Raw genomic sequence first — 12,406 nt, forward strand, 5'->3', positions numbered from 1 at the left:
ACCTAGTGAAACGATATTATCCACAATAGTAATATGATATAAATGGGAAAACTTACTGTTCTTGCTATAAGACAGGCAGAATCATCCACAGAGCATGATAGAACAATAACCGCTTCATGCACGCTTCACTACAATGGCAATGAGTTGTTAGCTTTTCACAAAGACGTATAGTCCAATCTACTGCCATTTATTTTGTTCAAGGAGACGGCTTCTTAGAACTTGCACAGGAACTCATAAATGTTGGTGCAACACATGGCAGCGTTGCTGCAAGCTCTGTCCTTCCATCTCCCAACACAATAGCGTCACGTCTGCCCCCGCTCCATGATTGCATGCACGTTGCATGCAGCAGCCAGACTTAGCCTACAGTATAGATAGATAGATACTTTATTGATCCCCAAGGGGAAATTCATGATGATTCGCGGTAAACAGCGATGATTAATAAATGTTTTTTTGTTTTTTTTTCACTGAGCGGAAAATATTAAGCCCGAGGACCGACACGACCCGAGTCATCTGCTTATAATATAAATATTTTGACCCGAACCCGGCCCGAACCCGCGGGTCCCGTCGGGTTTGTCGGGCCGACCCGACCCGTGGAGAACTCTACAGGACAGCACAATTTGTAGAATATTATATCTTTAATGGATTATATGGGTTTGTTAGAATTATACTGTTCGTGATCCTATCCTATGGGTATGTCATGCTAACCTTTTGTCCAGGTTGAAGTGCTATGACTATCACAGTAGAGAAAATATACAAAATAACAATACTTGACACTCATTTTAATTCTAATCTTTGAGGGCCTGGTTCTACTTCAATATCTGATTCCTTCTCCGATTCCGGCTCCGTGGGTCTATCGCTCTAGTAGACAGGGTGGCTCTAGAGCAAAAAGTCATGTTACTACTTTGAAGGAGATCCTGGTAGAAGCTGGAATGTGTTTTGAGTCACATGAGGGGCGCTAAATATCTTCTAAAATAGCCCGTTTTATTCCCCAGTCTAAATGTATATTTTTATAATATAAAAGTTGTAGTTGTATACTTTCCCAGTTCTGTATCTTTAACCAGCAGGTATTAGACTAAATGTGTTCCATTTTAATCATCCATGAATCTTCCCTTTTATTGACAGGGTGAACACTGCAACTTCAGCCATGACATTGAACTACCCAAAAGGAAAGAGCTCTGCAAGTTCTACATCACTGGTTTCTGCGCCAGGGCAGAAAACTGCCCATATATGCATGATATCCTTTCTCTTGTGATGTTACCTCATAATGATTATGATGATGGCTATTATCATTATTATTATTATTATTATTATTATCCAGTTGTTAAGTCTAACAGGGGAGCTACACCAGACGTGTAACTGAAGCATTCCGTTCGCGATTCCTATGTTAATAATCACTATAATCAATGGAAGTAGCTACACCAGACGTGACAGTGGCACGTACATTCGGAAAAAAATTGACCCACCTTCTAAAATGGATTTTAAGCGTCGCGAACGGAACGCTTCAGTTACGCGTCTATTGTAGCTCACAAGTTATTTCTGGGTCCAACCACTCTTTTGTCCAAAACGTTTACTAGCGCAGCCATTCTGTTTTCACAACCATCACCACCACCACGTTTTAAGTGAGGGTTTAAAAAGTCACTGAACTCTAATGGAGTAATTAGTGTAGCTGTGCAATCAGGTGATCTAATCAAGGGTAAAGTCCAGGCCTCCACGAAAAATTAGGTTAAGGCACAGGTGAGTAATAGAATGTCACAGCAACAGCATGTCTGAACAGCAGGAGCTGCCTTTATTTTACTGTCTATAGCAAAAACAAGCAGCTCTGGGCGAAGTTGGACCTGGAAACAGAATTGTCAGCACATTATTGCATCACCACTTTAACAGCCGTATTGTTATTGTTATCATTACTATCATAGTGACACTTTTAGTGATAAAAAAAATCAGTGTTTGTAAGGTCCTTAACTATTTGTCACGTGACTTTCCTTGCAAGCTGTTTCATACCACTGGAAATTGCGTGAATGGAGATGAATGTATGTTTTCTCACAAGCCCTTGACAGAAGACACTCAAGAGTTGTTGGATAAGGTGATTTTCTATAACCATGTTAAGAAAACATCACAAGATCACGTTACCTATTCATTGTTTCACAGATTCTCTCCTCTGTTTTTTCTGAAGATGCTAGCAGAAGATGCTGAGGCTGGTGCTGAGGATGAAAAAGAGGTGGAGGAGCTGAAGAAGCAGGGTATTAACCCTTTACCAAAACCTCCACCAGGGGTGGGCCTTCTCCCAACACCACCAAGACCAGTCTCTACTGATTGTGCTGGCCCTGTGGAGTTTGGGTTGACTGGACCGTCTTCGAACAATATGCCTCATAATGCCCCTCAAGGAACTCTGTTGGCTTCTGGAACTGGCCCCTGTCCTGGACCTCCACCTCCTTGTCCAGACAGTAACCCATTTCAGGGACCTCCAAATTCTGGCACACCTCCTCAGCCACCCTTGGGCCAGCCACCACCTTGTCAAGGAGCTGCAGGGAAGAAAATTCCATCTTTATTTGAGATTGTTGTGCAGCCCACAGGACAGCTGGCTCAGAAACTTGGTGTCAGGTCTGTCTTCATTGTTTCTTGTCTCTAGCAGTGATAACATATTTTTAAATAACTTACAGACCTTTTTAAAAAAGCTATCTGATTAAGGTTTCTATTTTGATATAAGTTGTAATTGAAATAGAGGGATGTGTGATAACTTAATTCTAGTTTTAAGGATGTGCAAGCTTGTCATGCTAAGAATAGGCAGTGTAGATGGTCATCACTGTTGTCAATACACTGTCGTTTCTGTCGCTCGGATCGGATGGCACAGGCGCGTGACCTTTTTGACGTCGAAATGGATACGGTGCTGTAGCCTAGTGCTACTCCGCTAGGTACTCACTCAAACTAAACTTGCGGTGATGATGAAACGAATGTGGTACACGCATCAATCATCCATCAGCTGTAGCCTACAACAATGTTTTGTACTGTTCTCCCTATGTATTTTGCACTTTCCAGTAGCTTGACACAGTTGAACAGCAAGCCAAACTCGCCAGGACAATGAACGCCTTGCTCCTTTATTGACTTCAGACAGGTAAATTGACGAGTGACAAATAAACAGAAAGCTACTTAGTCTCTCACACAGTAAGACAAGGCAAGGCAATTTTATTTATAGCACATTTCTTACAAAATAATAAAATGTAAAAATGGGTAAAATAAAACATTGGTAAAAGCAATAGTAGTAGTACTACTACTACTACTACTACTACTACTACTACTACTAATAATAATAATAATAATAATAATAATAATAATAATAATAATAAAAAATGGGAATAAAAACAAATGAATAAATAAAAGTAGAACATTAGTAAGAATAATATTAATAAGAAAAATAAGAAAAGAAAAATAAAACAAAGGAATGGAAGTTGAACATTAGATCATCTAAGAAAATGCAATGGAAAATAGACTTGTCTTTAATCTGGTCTTGAAGCTGTCAGTTGTCGGGGCATTTTTGATGTGGTTAGGCGACTGATTCCACAATTTGACAGTATAATGGCTAAAAGCAGCTTCACCACTCCTTGTCTTTACGGAGGGTTCAACCAGTAGAAGTCAATCTTGTGATCTAAGGGGTCTTATGGGTATATAAGGGTGGAGCATGTCTGCAAGATAGACAGGTCCAGTTCCTCGCAGAGATTTAAAAGCTAGCAGCAGTACTTTAAAATCAATTCTAAAAGTTACAGGAAGCCAGTGAAAAGACTTGAGGACTGGGGTGATGTGGTCAGTTCTCTTGGTCTTGGTGAGAAATCTTGCTGCTGCATTTTGTACCAGCTGTACATATGGTACGGGTTGAGAATGCTCCATTCTTTGCCGCACATCGGGAATCCCGAAGGTGCAGCATTTGTAATGAAAACTGCAACCGCAAGGGGGCAACATAAGACTGCCCTAATAACATGCAGGTTAGGCTCATGCTGGAAAAACACGATAAAACCCGAAGACACCGCACTGGTGACAAGCGGAGAAAAGAGTTGCAGAGTTTTCGAATATTTTACAACCCAGCTGGTATCTGCCATTCATTCCGACATATCCCCACTCCGACATTGACGTCCAATTGTCGTAGTGGAGGCATGTCTCTTTATGGAAAAGGTCCCACCACTCCGACATTTTCTGTTTTCATTTTTTTTCAAACAACGTGCCATTCCGACATGAGGTCATTAATAGGCTATTAATATAATAACTATTAGGCTATCTTTAGGCTTACCTAGGCATGGCTGTAGGCAGCTATGAGGCCACTGAGATCTGGACCTCATCAGTTTTGAGAGCTGGAAATACATGTGTTTGCTAAATATCGGTATATTGTTGTGCATGTTGAGTGCGCGACTCGGGGAAGTGAAAGCAGTTCTGTATAGACATTGCAAGTTTTCATGGTGATCATCGGCGCAGCTGTAGCTGATTGTTTCAACTATGTTTGCCATGGTGGACAATAAACACTAAAATAAAACAATAGCCTAAATAACTGTAGTGCGTAATGGACACGGCTCTATCCTAAATAATTTTCGAGGTTCGCCAATTGGTAATATGACCTATCCTTACTGACAATAATTTAGATTGAGCACAACTTTGTGCACAAAGTTGCACGAAGGCAAAATACAGTCCTAAGCCTATAATATATAGTCTGGCCAATTAATAGCTGTGCAAAACCAATAGATGTGCAAAACCAGCATTTGCGTGCGTGCTTGCCGGTAAGGTGTGGCCTACAAAAATGAGCATAACATCTGATTATTAAAGTATGGCTATAGGATATAGGCTACTGGTAAGAGAAGAGCTGGTTTAAAATTCAAGTAACGTGCGCTATTTAACCTCTCGAGACCGACTGTATTGCAGTCTGCCGACACAGCCAGGAGACGCTCCCAACCCATTCATTCGTTTTGGGCACGAATGAATGGGTTTGCCCTTATTAAATGGAGGCGCGGGGAGAGCGCGCGGCAGCTACTGTTATGTATGGAGCTGGCTTAACAAAGTTTTGTGCGTTAGAGATTCCTGCATGCTGCATTACCGTGACCCTTACCTTGTGGATGATTTTTTCTCATTGGAATACAGCAGAACAGGATGCCTCTTATCTAACAAACGCGAAAGCTGAGATTGTTGGAAGGACTAAGGACGGGCATCGTTAAGATATTATCGATATCGATGCCATTATCGAGTCTGCTTATCGATGCGATTCCTTATCGATTCCCATATCGATTCCTGTACCATCTACAGAACATTTATACAGTATGGCTTTGAGAGTTGTTGGCTTTGAATGTATTGAATGCTTTTATATTTCTAAAAAGTAAACATTTCTAAAACAAAGCTTCGTATTGTAGCCTAATCACACTTAGTCGTGTGTTCTAAAAGAGTAGCTTAAACAACACGTCATGGTTTACATTTTAGGTCAAATTGAGTAAAATTGTAGGCCTACTCATCAAAAATCTCAAAAATTGGTGGGCTGCAATGGCAGGGCCATTTCTGATCTCAATGATTCAACCGGTGTTTTTAATTCGTCTCTCCATGGGATCATGAAAAGCGTTCATTTGTTGTGTGTAGCCGAATAAGCATTAAGTTGAACCTTTGAAAAATACTGATTTTGAAAACAACAAAACCGCAATTGAGTTTACTTATTACACAGCTCCGTGCTGCAGACAGTTATACTGATTTAATTTAATATGCCGTATAGGCGACGTGGTGCGCCTTATGTAACATCTTGCATTAGATAAGGTGATTGCAGCAGCAATTTCATCATAGGCTACCACAATTTTGTCAACTGTAATGTCAATATACAGTGAAGCAAAGCCTGTCAAACAATGCGTGTAAACGTATTATGCCTAATGAATTTTTGAAGTCCAAATGAAAGAAAATGTTACTGCTGTTGCTAAGATCTGTTACAATAAATCGTGACTAAAGCATAACAGACAAGAGTTTTGAGGCTCTAGGCTATAACGTGTGCAATGAAAATATAAAGTGTGTTGCATTCCATAATTCTTTTCAAAGACTAGGAATAGGCCGTCTCTGCAGTTTCCATGAAATCCAAGTCGTTAGTTGTTTTAAATAACATTGCTTCTAGCCATAGACAGCGTTTAGCCCACGTTATCCACTGTGAAGTTTCATGCGCAGGAATAACGTGCGCACATTGAGTGCTCACAGGTTGCATTGATGGCACCAAATTAGAAAGTATAATTTCCTGACTGGGGAAACCTTTAGTTTATTTTTCTCGCTGATATACGGTTCACTTAATTTAAAGGCAATTGATGACATAGCCTGATGCTCTGCTAGCACTGGGATGTTCGTAGCCTACCTTGAAAGCTAGCCAGCTGAGCTGACGTTCACAAGTCAGTTCAGCTGTTCTGTCCTCTCTACGTGATTTCTAGTTGTCCATGCAGAAACTCCCTCGGATAGCCAGTTAACTTTGTGCATGTTCTCTTTCAGAGTTTAATCCAGGTTTGATGTAAAATAATTTGAATAGCCATTTATAAAACACGTAGCGGGCTAAGTTCTGCTAGGCTGAGCCCTAACTAAAAAGCCTGTTCATGATAGCATAGTCAACACGTTGTCATTTTTGCCAAACGAAAAAAATAGGCTACTTACAGCTATAGCAATAATGTTTTGATATAAGTCTAAGCCTGCCGTTTTGCAAACTGTCAAATACAGTGCACTCCTGGTATTTAATGGATGTTATTTAAGTGCTTGAGCATGACAGAACAGAACATTCAGAATCGTTAAGGGAATCGTTAACGTGTGGACTTGTATGATTCCGATGGATCGGAACGTTCGGAACCGGTTCCAAACCGGAAACTGGAACCGATTCCCAAGCCTAGGAAGGACTAGGCTACTCAACAAACTTGTATTTCGTTTCTGGGAGATCTCGTTATCGTTTTGGACTGTCAGATTCTTATGCTTATTGTTTGGACTTATGGACAATGAACTTTGGGGGGTGGTTGTTAGTGCTTTACAAAGCTTTGTGTTAATAAGCAAGTGTCGGGCCTTCAGCTCACTGGACTTCCTATATAAATTGCTATATAAGTTGCTAGAAATTTATTTTGCGGAGCTAGGCCTACTAGTCGATGGTTACAATGAATCACCCTCACTGCCCTATCGCATATCTGACCATCCATTGTTACAATGTTACGAAATGCGCGATCTTCTCCGTGCATGTAGCCTACAGTTATAAGTAAAGTGACAAGCGTAGGCATGTATTAAAGAGATTTCTGTTAAATACATTTGATTTTCAGTTGTCAAAAGTGGTGGGGACAAAATCTGTGATGACAAAAAGTGCTGGGTACATGTACCCAGCGTCCCCAGTTAAAATGAACGCATGCCTCCGTTAGCCTATAAACATTTCTAAAGTATTCCTAGCATATAAATGTAGCCTAATGTCCATCTTGTCCATCTCTTTCGTCTTCGCCTTGACAACTATAGCCTATTCGCGGAAATGCGGTCTTGTAACCATAATGAATTAATGAATTAATCTAAGGTTGCCTATCGAGTCTTTCAGGTTGAATTGAAGGCTATTTCCTTCTGATAGGCCTATAGGCGATTTTCTAAAACCATTTTCATTCATTTCAACAATGGTTTATTGAAACGTTGTTTGATTAATTTCGCCAGTCATCACCTTCATTTTAATGATTAAATGAGATTAAAGGAGTCGACTATTGACGGATATGCGGTCTTCATCATTAAATGCACTTGAAATGCGGGTTGAAACTTTCTGCCACCTGGTGGTTGTTTGGGTACATTGCCTTAGCCTTGAAAAAAATCGGCTTGACAGCCTACGGGATCTCTTTGGGAGTCCCGCGGCAAAAGGTGCATTCTCAACCCGTACCCACTGTAACTGTTTAAATGTCTTTTTTGGAAGGCCCGTAAGGAGACTGTTACAGTAGTCAACCCTACTAGAAATAAAAGCATGGATGACTTTTTCAAGATCAGGTTGAGACATAATAGTGCATTCGTTTATTCTCTCCGAGCTGCCTCGGATCTCGGGTGTGATGTCACGTCTGCACTTCAACCGTTTTTTTAATCTTTCGCGCGTCCGAACATAGACGTCACGTATTGCGGAAGCACTGGCCAAGTTCCAGGCGTGTTTAGCTTCTGTTAGCAACGCTAGCTACATTTACCAACACCAGTTAAACAAGTTTTCATTCAGAATTGCACTCACAACAAGGCCGATTTCCATTCCCATAGGCAGTGATACAGACGGAGTAAGGTATTGTAGTGATTGAAATAGTCATTTAAACCACCAAAGCGGTCCAAACACAATGAAAACCGTTAATATTTACAAATGAATCTGGGCGCAGCCATCTTGGAATCTGTCTCGGAAACTTCCCTGGTTCTCCTCTGAGTTCGAAGAGCAGACGAGGTCGCCTTCCGAGGAAAGGGGGCGTGTTAGTGCGTGACACCAAGACATACAAGACAGACAAACAAACACAAATCAAATAAATTATGAAAGCAAACAAAATCAGAAAAGTCCACGCTAGGGATATTAACCGGTGACTGTTTGACCGATGGTTGACCGTATCCACGTTAACCGACCAAAGTTGTCGCTAGTCGGTTAAAAAAAAAAAAAATAGAGGCATCTTTAAATTAGGCTAAAGACAGTGGACTAAACACTACTACAGCTAGCCATCTCATTCCAAGAAGATCTTTTTTGCGTGAAGTTAACAAATTATCCCTCACACTCAATTTTTCATAACTCGCCTGCTTGTAGGCTAGGCTACGTAATAAACAAATAAAAACATTTGGCACGAGGTCACAGCGGTGGCCGGTGCGTCTTTTGCAATCTGGAAGTGCGCTGTTTTATCCATTGGTTTTATCGTGTTGCAGTCTAGGCAACTTTCCGCATAAGATGGGCTTAGATTTGGAAAGACATTACATCTACATTTCAGGAAGGGTCATCAATGGTAACAGATAAGGTAATGATCATCTTTCGTTATTATTGTTAGCACGTCCTCAAACTAAGCTGCGTCTCTTCGGAGCTGTCATTTCCATAAAGTGAGCCGCGGCCATTTCAGCTTCAAATGAGCTTCTAACGCTAGACAAACCCCTTTATTTGCAACGCGATCAAAAAAGTGATTAAAAAAGTGACGTGAGTGAAAGGGCGGCGCCGGGGCTGTGTGTATGAGCGTGGGACAGAGAGATGAGAGTTGGGAAATTGCGTGGCTGTTATTTCAAATAGCACAATTTATTTTAAACGAATCGGTTAACCGGTTTCAACCGGCTAATGAGCCTCGGTGGTCGGTCAAGAAAATGTGTAGTTTTCGCCATCCCTAGTCCACGCCAACTTAGTCCAATTGACTGCATCAGTAGACGGCCGAGAAAAGTCCCAGGGCAATGATGACGCACAGCCCCGTAGCTGATCAGACCAACCCGGAGTAGGGATGCACGATAATATCGGCACGGCATCGGCCGATAAAAGCTTTAAAACTTAGTTATCGGCATCTGCAGATATTAACATTTCTGCCGATTTACCTGGCCGATAAGGTGACGTGCAATTAATGTGTCATTGTAAACATCAGTTTTATGGAAACTGTAGTTGTTCAAGTTCAAAGACGTAGCCTAACATGCGTGTGCACAAGGCATCCCCTCCCCTGTGGCTGTGCGTCTTTATTTCTCACACACGCAGCAGTGCCCTAAACAGCGCGACATGGCTGCTAGTTTAAGTGATGCCATAGTAACACATAATAGGCTAATAATACAAGTTGATTTGCTCACGTGCATCTCTGAAATGTGTGTTGGTAAATTATCTCGGCTATGCGATTTAGGTAATTTAGGCCTACTGTGTTTAACGTCAAGTAGGCTACGCAACCTTGGCAAATCTGGAGCGAGCTCTTACTATGCCGCTAGCAGGTCATGTCTGTCATTCGTGTGGTGGTCACTAAATCATTAATGAACATTGGAAGACACTTATCTCTTCTATGATCCCAAAAAGATTGTCTTCGACTTCGACTAAATGTAATGAAAAACAACGAACTGCACCTCTGCATCCATACGCACTATGCAACTATGCACTATTACACACAGTGAGACGGCAGGCTAATTACTCTCACGTTGCTTAAAGTGCTTAAAGTGACAGGCACTCAATTACACTGTACACACAACCAACGTGCACTCAATTAGCCCTACACCACATTGAACATATTGTATACTGACAGCATGTATCCAAGACGTTAAAGATAAATGCCTTATTTTATGCTCAGTTGGCAACCACTTTTAAAAGCTATTGTTGAGCGCCAGAGGTTTTTTCCTAAAACGTTCAATTTTGACATATTAATTTCAAAAGGCTTTAACTTAAAAGTGATAAGCGATAGAGACTTTCTGTAAATTAGAGAAATATTAAGGATGACCCAAAATGTATGTGGGGATTAAATGTATCCAACTAATTTGCATATTATGACGTAATAATGACGTCATATGGTGGTGGCCATCTGGATTTTTGAATTTTCATGATTTTTTTAAATATTATTATAAACATATTAATATTATTATTATCAATATTTTTGCTGACAGACATCACCAGGACATGAAAACACAAAAAGAACAAACATTGTACCATACTGAATGGTCAGGGAAATAGTAAATCATCATAGGCTACTAATAGCAAGATGATGGGAATGATGATGATGCTGTGAATTTATGTAGCAGGCCTTTTGCCATAGAGATAATGAATCCCTGTTCATCCAGGTGACACTTCTTGTAGTGTTTCATGGTGTGGTACCTCTAATTGCAGGACACAACACAAAGGCCCACCACACACTGCCTTCACCTGTATTTTGTCTGACTATGGCCTTTAGATCTGCTACTTTGTGTTTTTTTTATTATTTTTTTTTTTTTTTTAGTTGACAGACATTCACATCACAAGGACATGTACACACAAAAAGAACATACATTGTGCCATACTAAATGGTCAGGGAAATAGTAAATCAATAGTGTAATAAATAATAAATGGAAAGATGATGGGAATGCACATTTCTGTAGCAGGCTATTCATCCAGGTGACACTTCTTGTAGTGTTTCATGGTACTTCTCATTGCAAGGCATAACATAAAAACCCACTCCACACTGCCTACACCTGTTGCCTATTTCAGTGGTTGTCAAACTGGGGTACGTGGACCGATTTCAGGGGGTACGTGAAAAACTATCAAAATCATATGCCTTTCCAAACGTTTTTTTATATCCCACGGAGGTAACTTAACTTCCGCATTTGCACTGCACATTAAAAACGTATTTTCTCCGCATTAACTAAATATTGGAGAGTGGAGACAGAAATGGTAAAGTAGCTTTACAGCAGCTGTTGCAGCGCTGATTACAGCTCTGCGGCATAATAAATGTTGCTATTTGTCGCACGTAAACTACGACTAGCCTATTTGACAAAGAAAATTGCAATCGATGGATAAATGGCTGAAACGCAACGGGTTTACGCAGCAACAACAGAAACGTCAAAGGAGCTGCTGTCACCTGCTGTCGGGACAAGCTTTTCAGGTCAAGACACTATCATAGCAAACTAAAACTATCAGAGTTAGGTCAGAAGACAGTGACAGATGTCTGGGTTAGTTTGCGGGCAGAGTAGCCTATCCGGTCCAGGCAAACCGAGCTATTAAGACGTTGATGCCATTTGCTACAACGTATGCGAGACTGGATTCTCAGCGTTGGTCTGCCTTAAGAGTACAGACTGTTTGTTGAAAATTATCGAAGACTTAAACTGTCCCCAATTCGGCCTAACATCGCTGCATTATGCAAGACCATCCAGGCACATCCCTCACATTGATTGGTGACGTGGGTGGAGAGGTGGGCCTATTCTGTGTGGTTTACTCCAATTTAGTTTAACTATTGTTAATGTGCTTCCTTTTTTAATTATTACTTTACAGCAGAGAAGTTAAGAAAATATAAAATGTTAATATATGAAAAGCAATACTTGTTATCAGTATGTGAAAAGTTAACAATAGCTTTAATGAGATCTTGGACATGTGGTGTTTGTAGGTCTAATGTGTGTGAGATCTGTCTGTGACAAAATTGATACGAATGAATATTAATAATAATTACGTGTTGTTAACAATTGGTGGTGTGGGGGTACTCTCAGGGGGTACATGCCTGTTAAAAGTTTGGGAACCACTGGCCTATTTTATCTGACGACAGCCTGTAGGTCTGCCACGCGCGCCTCCCGAGTGGACTGAATCAGCATGGCTTTCGTTCTTTCTCATTCTCCTTGCAACTCCCTACACTGCTGCTACGTTTCCCCAAGCTCTCCTGCGGACACTTCAACCTCGTCTAACACATTTATTGATATTAGTAGGGCCCTATGAAAATTCCGTTTCATTTTTTCCCAAATTCCGTTTTTTCGGATTTCTTTTTAGCGTTTTCGG

At 40.8% G+C, this 12,406-nt stretch overlaps 1 protein-coding gene across 1 annotated transcript in view; it reads left to right on the forward strand.

The window, feature by feature from the left end:
• zc3h4 (zinc finger CCCH-type containing 4) overlaps positions 1–12,406 on the forward strand; it is a 112,984-nt gene that overhangs the window by 73,530 nt on the left and 27,048 nt on the right. Inside the window, exons 9-11 of the mRNA XM_062553038.1 lie at positions 1,123–1,253; positions 1,846–2,080; positions 2,171–2,598. Of these exons, the coding sequence (XP_062409022.1) occupies positions 1,123–1,253; positions 1,846–2,080; positions 2,171–2,598 (794 nt within the window). The remainder of the gene's footprint in view (positions 1–1,122; positions 1,254–1,845; positions 2,081–2,170; positions 2,599–12,406) is intronic.

Source organism: Sardina pilchardus, chromosome 13, assembly GCF_963854185.1.
Source record: "Sardina pilchardus chromosome 13, fSarPil1.1, whole genome shotgun sequence".
Taxonomy (NCBI): Eukaryota; Metazoa; Chordata; class Actinopteri; order Clupeiformes; family Clupeidae; genus Sardina; species Sardina pilchardus.